This window comes from Cavia porcellus, unplaced genomic scaffold (genome assembly GCF_034190915.1).
Source record: "Cavia porcellus strain 051 isolate PalLab524CR breed Dunkin Hartley unplaced genomic scaffold, mCavPor4.1 scaffold_27, whole genome shotgun sequence".
Classification (NCBI taxonomy): domain Eukaryota; kingdom Metazoa; phylum Chordata; class Mammalia; order Rodentia; family Caviidae; genus Cavia; species Cavia porcellus.
In genome coordinates this window covers 4,535,278-4,543,113 of record NW_026947510.1, presented here as the reverse complement: position 1 = coordinate 4,543,113, position 7,836 = coordinate 4,535,278, and the positions used below count along the sequence as shown (strand labels likewise).

General features: G+C 47.5%; 1 protein-coding gene across 1 annotated transcript; it reads left to right on the top strand.

Moving 5' to 3' along the window:
• The first annotated feature begins 215 nt into the window (after nucleotides 1-215).
• On the top strand, nucleotides 216-6,072 carry LOC134473466 (sperm motility kinase 2B-like). Its single transcript, XM_063237736.1, has 2 exons — nucleotides 216-5,302; nucleotides 5,589-6,072. Exons 1-2 carry the CDS (start codon nucleotides 3,510-3,512, stop codon nucleotides 5,599-5,601), a joined length of 1,806 nt encoding a protein of 601 aa, XP_063093806.1. The 5' UTR covers nucleotides 216-3,509; the 3' UTR covers nucleotides 5,602-6,072.
• Nucleotides 6,073-7,836: the final 1,764 nt, after the last annotated feature.

Here is a 7,836-nt window from a genome sequence, read left to right as displayed (position 1 = left end):
TTCAAGGCTAAATGTCTAAATTGAAAGCATAAAAAGTCCTCACATGCACAAGGGCATGCATTATGCCAGAGTTGACCCATCATTTTCCATGAGGCCTTTACATTCCTGCAATCACTATGAGAAATCCCTCCTAAGCACACAGATCCATAAATGCTTTCAGTTCAGCACAATGTCATAAAACATTTTTGAATATGGCTAATGGTGCATAAAGAACACTTTACTTGAATTTTAACCTCTGTATATTTCACAGAATCTTGTAACATTTCATGTGTTAAAATTCCCAACTTTGAATAGCAGTATCAGCATTCGTCCAATACATTTCACTCTTGCCAAGTCCCTCACTATATTTTGGACTTAGTATTAACATTAGATCATTTCATTTGGTTATGTGGCCATTTTGCAACATTTTCACTAGTCAAATATGTATTCACATTGTTTTGTCATCTTAACAAAGGAGGTCGGTATCAGTATCAGTTGATCTTTGCTCCACTTCACTGTCCCAGGAAGTTTGACTCACATGGCCAATTTCAAAGTCCTCTTCCTCCTCTTCATCGACATCCATCCATCCACAACACTCTTCTGTTATGAAAGTGTTTTGTCATAATGGATCATCTTCATCATTCATGCATGAGTAATCTGATGATTCATTCACTTGTGACCTCCTCCAAGATATAGTTTTCACATGCCATTGTACAGAACTGGGCTATTTCCACCAGAAAAATCAAAAGAAAGCTTTTAAAAAGACAAATCCTGGAGTAATGGGGGATTATTGAACCCTCTTTGATGCTTGAATAAACACACAAAAGCAGTTAGATGGAGCACAACGTGGGTGAAAATCCCATTTTGAGACTTTTGCACTTGCTCACACACCTCATTGTTTGACACAGCAAGTGGGTAATCACATAAACTGCTTTCCAGTGTCCCTCAGGGGAAGGTAGTGACATGCCCAGCTGGCTATTGCACTAAAGTAAAATTTACTGGTACAGGATAGGCCTGCTGCATGTAGTTATGTTGCTACCTACACTCTAATATGTCCCTGTGTCTCCTGAAACCTTTTCTTAACCAAAGACCCACTCCAACAGTAGAGTGGCCAACTCTTCTGTATTTGGCACAGAGGACTTTTACTTTGTACTTTTTCTACCTTCTTGCTTTGCATCTAATTGGGTGAAGTTTCCCATCTCGTCTCCCAGTCTCTGCTTTTGATTGGGAAGACACTGCCCCTTCATTAGAAGGGAATTAGAGCTTGCAAGAGTTTGCCTCTGTCAGGTGGCTGTTTCATGAGCCTTGCAGCATCTTGTCCTTGCTCTTTTTCGTCTTCTTCTTCTTTATTTTTTAAAAATTTATTTTATTTTATGTTTTTCGTATCAGGGATCAAACTCAGGACCTCACACTTGCCAGACAGATCTTATGATGCTGAGTTAAATCCCTGGCCTAAAAAGAGGATAAAACCAAGGAAAACAAAACAGAACAAAACCGATCAAGATAAACCAGTATAAGTGATACAGGTCTTTAAAACTTAGAAAATCAGCAATAGTTACCATAATGCCTCTATCATCTTCAAAATAGCTGCAGATACCTTTGGGCCTGGTAAAAATCAAACAACAGAATAGAGCAGAAACAACAAACACAAAACAATGACTGCAGTAAAGGACTTCAAAACAAGCTCACAGTAAGTCCAGAATGGCTACCATAACACGTCTTGCTATCTTTGGAACAGTTGTTCATGGCTGCAGATTTAATATAATCAAACAAAATGAAAGAATAAAACCCAACCAACAAAGCAATGAAAATGACATGGTTTCCAGGCAGGGCCCACCCCCTTGTGAGGCTTGGTTCTCGCTCCACAGTCTGCGAATGCTGCTGACTGGGAGAGAGGCTTGGGCGTGGCTGTCCCCACTCCAGCAGCAGCTGTCCCGCTCTTCTGCAGGAGTCATTCGTTTTGGAGTCAATGGGCTCATCACCTGTGTAAAAGCTATTTATGTTTTCTTTGAGGATGCCGTGGATATAACTTTGAAAATCCCAAGGCCACCCCAGGGTGGTATGAATCCGTGGCAGTTAAACATAGCCATATACAGGATGCTGCCCCACATCTGGGGAGTGAGTTTGTAGTTTCCTCCACGTATGCCACACTGTGTCTCAGGAAATACAGTACTACAGGGTGCATTGTTTTCTTTTCAATATGTGAGCCTCTAACATGTAGAATACAAAACCAGTCCTGATTTTCATAAAGGTCCACGTATTCAGCTTTAACAGACTTTTCTTCAGACTTGAGTTCCTGCAAAAAAAATTCTCCTTTGTGAGCCAGGGTCTTGCTCTGTAGCCCAGGCTGGCCTTGAACTCACAGTGATCATCTTGCCTCAGCCTCCTGAGTGCTGGATCACAGGCATGTGGGACCAGAGCTGGTTCTTCCATTTCAACCTAAGGGACTCCTCTACCCAAGGCAGGCCTACTAGGAAGGACGGACATTCTTCAGTGCTTGCATCTAGGAATGTCTGAGCTTTCCCCCTCATTTTAAGGACAGTTTTGCTGGATGTAAAATGCTTAGTTGAGAGAGCTTTTTGTTTTGTTTCACTGTTTCATTCACACAGCACATGTCCACCTGTTTCCTTCTGTCCTCCTGTAACAGAATATCCCGCACCCCAGTCAGTATACTGCAGTTTCTTAGTTGTCCAGGTAACAGTTCTGTCTCTAAGAAACGGCTGGTCACTGTGATGCCTAGCTGGTCACTGTGATGCACACTGCATAAACCAGCCCCAATCAACAAGCCATTTTGCCCCTGTACTCCCCACTTGCTTATCCTGTACAGGCCTCAGACCATCAGAGATCAGGGCCTGATATTCTGGGAATGTACCAATCAGTGCCCGTTGGTATAAATAAATGTGTCTCCAACTCTTGGGTGTCCTTTCTGTGACTGTGCTTGCCGCTGCTCTCCAAGGATTTTGAGGATAAGTCTAATGACTATGTTTTTGGGGAATTGCTGTCAGGTGCACAGGCATTAATTTATTTGTCATATTTTATACACTGACCGTTACATTATTCTAATGTAAGTGAAGTTGCAGCATCACTTTGACACCAGTAAGAATTAAGAGCAAAAGGAACTGGAGATGCTGAGTGTAGACATCATGGGATCTCTAAATGTAAGAGGTATTACAGATGCTGAGAACAGATTCTCAGAACAGAAACAAAAGGGATATTGAAGCATCCTACAGGTTTGAATTTCAAAAACTCAAGAGTCAATCTCCATAACTCACATTAGTAAGACATTTTGTAACATTTTTCTGTTAGAAACAAAAGACCCTCATGGCCAAGAGTGTGAGGGGTGAAGTGGAGGTGACCAGCTCTGCCTGGGCCCACTGGCACCATGACTTCACAAGATCCCCTGTGAGGTCACAGCAGATAGCTGTATAAGGTAGGGTTTTCAGCCCAGAGACCCTTTGTGGGTGAAGTGGAGTGGTGTTTGGAGAGTAGTTGGTGGTTGGAGATTCGAAATTTTGATAATTGATTTTATAATGTCTAGTTCCATCAAGGCATCCTTTGTGGCATGTAAAACATCTTTGCTGGACATCATGTCATCGTCCACAGAAATGTCATCGTCCACAGAAATCTTCTGGGAAGATTATGACATGCTGTTGCCCCTTAGTGAGGGTAACTTTGCCACAGTAGTACTCACTGAACATGTGAGCACAGGGATGCTGGTAGTTGTGAAGGTACTTCACAAGAACAAGTTGGGGCCTACTGCTGTTAAACAGGAGGTCAGCATTCTAAAGGACCTTCAGCACCCCAATATCATTCAGTTGCTGGAAGTGTCAGAAAATAGTACCTGTATGTTCCTGGTGTTGGAGTATGCGCGCGGAAAAGACCTGCAGCGCTTTATCAAGTTTGCTGAGACACAGAAGCTGGAGGAAGAGAGGGCCCGGCTGATATTCCGAGAACTCCTGGAGGCTGTGCGGTACTGCCATGACAGGGGGATTGTCCATGGGGACTTGAAACCAGCAAACATATTAATGGACCGTGAAGGCCACCCCAAGCTCAGCGATTTTGGCTTGGCTTTCAGGTTCCATCCTGGCCAGGAGGTGACCGCGTGTGGAGGTACCCTATACTATTCCGCCCCTGAGGTATTCTTAAAAGAGAACTACCAAGGCCCACCACTGGACATTTGGTCTTTAGGCGTAATTTTATATGAAATGATCGCTGGGGTAAACCCATTTAATGGGAGCCAAGGACAAGGGATAGAGAATGCCCTGAAGGGGCGATACCAGTTTCCCCAGCACTTCTCCAAAGAACTACAAAGTTTAATAAAGGGTCTTCTCAACCCTGACCCAAGCATGCGCCCTACCATCGAGCAAGTAAGGCAGCATCCATGGCTTCGGCTGGAATCTGTCCCTCGTCATCCTCCTAAACTGCTCCCCAAAGCCACAGAAAGGGCAATACTGCACATTATGGATGGGAAGGGGTACAACCCGCTGAAGGTGATCGATGCAGTGAAGTGCAGAAAATACGACCCTTACATGGCGCCCTTCCTGCTACTACGGGGCATGGCACTCCGGAAATTCCACTTCAGATCTGAGGCGAAGCCCACACACAAACATAAGGCTGAAGATCTGTTTGAACAGCCCACAAACAAAGATGAAAATCGGCTATCTTCATCTCCTCCCCCTGTAGCTGCCCCACCAGCTAGGAGGGAGAGTGAGCCCTGCCTCTTCACTGGCCACTTCCTCCCCGAGGTGAAGCCTCTCGGCCAGCAAAGGAAGACAGTCTCCCTGCCAATTGACATCAGCAGGACTCCCCCTGCTCGCACATCCTGCCAGCGCAGTCCAAACTTAGTTGGTACCTCTGGCCAGCTAGGCCCCGCTAATCTCATAGCATCCCACAAACCAAGTTGTGCTGCTGCTACTACCAAGGCCTGCCAGCCCAGCCATACTACTACCATCAAGTCCTGCCAGCCAGGCCCTTCTACTCCCAAAGCATCCCGTCAACCAAGCCCTGCTTCTCCCATCAAGTCCTACCATCCAGGACCTGCTACCCCTAAAGCATCCCGTCAACCAAGCCCTGCTTCTCCCATCAAGAAAATCTTCCGTGCCTCTCCTAGGCCATGCTGGCAGCCCAACCCTGCCTCTCCCGGTGAGTCCTTCCAGCACAGCCCTGGGACTCCAAATGCTGCCTTCACTGCTGCCCCAGCCCCTGTCAGCAGTAGGAGGTGGGGCTGGAAAACTGTCAAGAGAACCATGAGAGACTGCCTGCAGGCCCTGTGCTGCTGCCCCGTATCGACATGCAAGTGTCACAAACACAAGGTGGTCCCAGTGTAAGTACTGCACAGTAGAGAACCAGAGGTCACTCAAGGAGTCTGAGTGGTCCGGCTGCTTCCTCAGAATGTGCTGTGTCTCGATATCATTTTCAACTGTCAGGGAAGAACTGTAGGGAGGAGAGGAGGGGAGGGAGAAGGGCAGGTGTGGGCAGAGGCCAGGTGTGGGTAGGAGGAGTTGCAGTGGGGTCTGCTGCAGAGGAGGCTGGAGTGACCACAGCCACCACTGTATGTATGCTGTGTTTCCCAGTGAGCGTGCATTACACATGTCTCCTTGCCTTTGTAGTGCAGATCCATGATCCCTCCTATGGACATGGTCATCCTGACAGCGAGGTCAGCCACACAAGTGGAAGCCACAGTGAGTTGCCTTGCAGCCCTTTGTGTAGGGAGCTGGAGGGGAGAGGAGGAGTCAAGATCACTAGTGCATCCTGTGGGCGAGAAGCAGAGGGAGGGGTTGGTGCACAGCATGGGAAGGCTGCACAGGCACCAGGAGCTGAGAGCCAGTGAGAGGAAGACAGGAGGAGCAGGGGGGAGAGTCACCTGGCTTGTATCCTGCTGTCTGAGGGAGGCTGCCCCAGGGACAGGGAGGGCTGGGCACCATGGACCTGACCACAACCTCCCATGAGGATGCAGGGAGACCTGGGTACCATGGACCTGACCACACCTGACCACAACCTCCCATGGGGATGCAAGGAGACCTGGGTCTGTGTCTGGGTGAAACTTTCCGAGTACAGCTTCAGCGTGATCCCAAAGACTCGGGCCTGGGCATCTCTGAGTCTTCTGTGCTCACCTCTCAGCAGGCCTACATGCAAGGCCTTTTGCCAAGAACACACCTAGTGTCACTTCGAGGATGGTGAGTCCAGGCAAAGAGAGGCAGTGCCATGTGTTCCATAGGCCAGAACCTTGTGGTCAGCCCTGGTCACCACACAGAAGCCTTGACTTGTGCATGTTGTGAGCAGCCAGGGGACATGCCAAGGCTACTCTGAGCCTCCATCCACCAAATTCATGATGGGAGCCGCTGCAGCCCTGCTCCTAAGCAGGTGTGTGACATTGTCCCTAGATCCTAGGCCCAGCCATCAAGTACCCTCTTCACTCTACAAACCTTTGTGATCCCTGCAGCATTCTTTTGGGGTCCTCCCTGCCCCTAAAAAGGGTGCTGTGCTGTCCACTGCCACCGTGTGGTAGCAAGATGGAACAGCAGTGGCAAGGAAGGGCTGGGTTCCAAGGTCTTGGGAAAACTTTGTGCCCTCACCTTGGGGCTTCTGGGCCTCTTGAGAGTTTGAAGATGGGGAGAGGGGCAGGAACCCCAGAAAGCCTGACATTTCTAACAAGGTGAGTGTATGTGTGAAGGATGCAAAAGATCTGAGGCGTCTGAGCACTGCCCTGGTTTTATCCAGAGCCCTGCTCCTGGCACAAAGGAACAGCCTGAGTAGATCAAACCCTGCCTACATAAGCAGTGCTCAACCGCTCTGGCCTGTTCCACACCTCTAACTTCACACTGTTTCTCTGACTTCATGGTTTTGATTCTTATTGTGCCTGGCAGTAGGGTGTGTTCTGGGAAGAGCAAGGGGTCATCTACCATCACCCCCACACATCCCCATGAAGAGACATGGACCCAAACCCTGGCCTTCTGAATGCTGTCCCCAAGTCTGTGTCTGCAAGCCTTTGAAAGGAGCACATTGCCAAGTCTTGTGTCACTGAACAGAGACTAACATCCAGCCTCGAGGGCACACAGGCATGCGTGTTGTGGGGACAGAGTTTGGAACAAGAGAAATCTCCACACATGGGGGTGTTGCTTGCCACCGTGGGAACAGTGACATTTGGTAAAGAGAAGCCATTGATGACTTCCAAACTGTGGTCTGTGTTTGCAGCATCTGGGGCAGGATCTGAACCAGAGTGTTCAGGGCAAGTTGGAACATGCACATAACACATGTCATCATGCATCTTGCTTCTGTATTTTCTCACTTTCTATTTTCGTACTTGCTTTGTGCCTTGAGGCTTGTAAATTGCTTATAGTCAGTAGCTTATTGCCAGCATTGGGACCTCTTTAGGAAATGACTACTTTTTCAGAGATGTTCTGTATGGGTAGCTGGCTTTGGAGTCTATTTTTCCAAGATTTTGCCTTTTCTTTTTTCTTTTTTCAAAACCAGAAACTATGGAATTTCTTTTTTGGTACTGGGAATCAAACTCAGGGTCTTGTGGTTGCCAGGCAGGAGCTGTGCCACTGAGCTCCATCCCCAGCTCTGCCTCTTCAGTTCGGTAGGAATGAAGGGCTGCTGCCTGTTTGGCCCAGCAACCAGTTCTTTGGTTTTGGACTACAGGATTGTAGACAACCGAGGTGGTGGTGTTCAAAGAAGATCAATTGATGCCAATAACTCTGTCACTTTGGCTAAAATAGTACAGTCTGCAATAACAACTGCATCCAGCACAGGCCAGGAAATGATAAGCTGTTTTGACCAAGAACATGCCTGCTTTAACCACAGGTATGAGATTTATAGTTACACAGCCAAATCTAAGGCAAAGCAGAATATTAT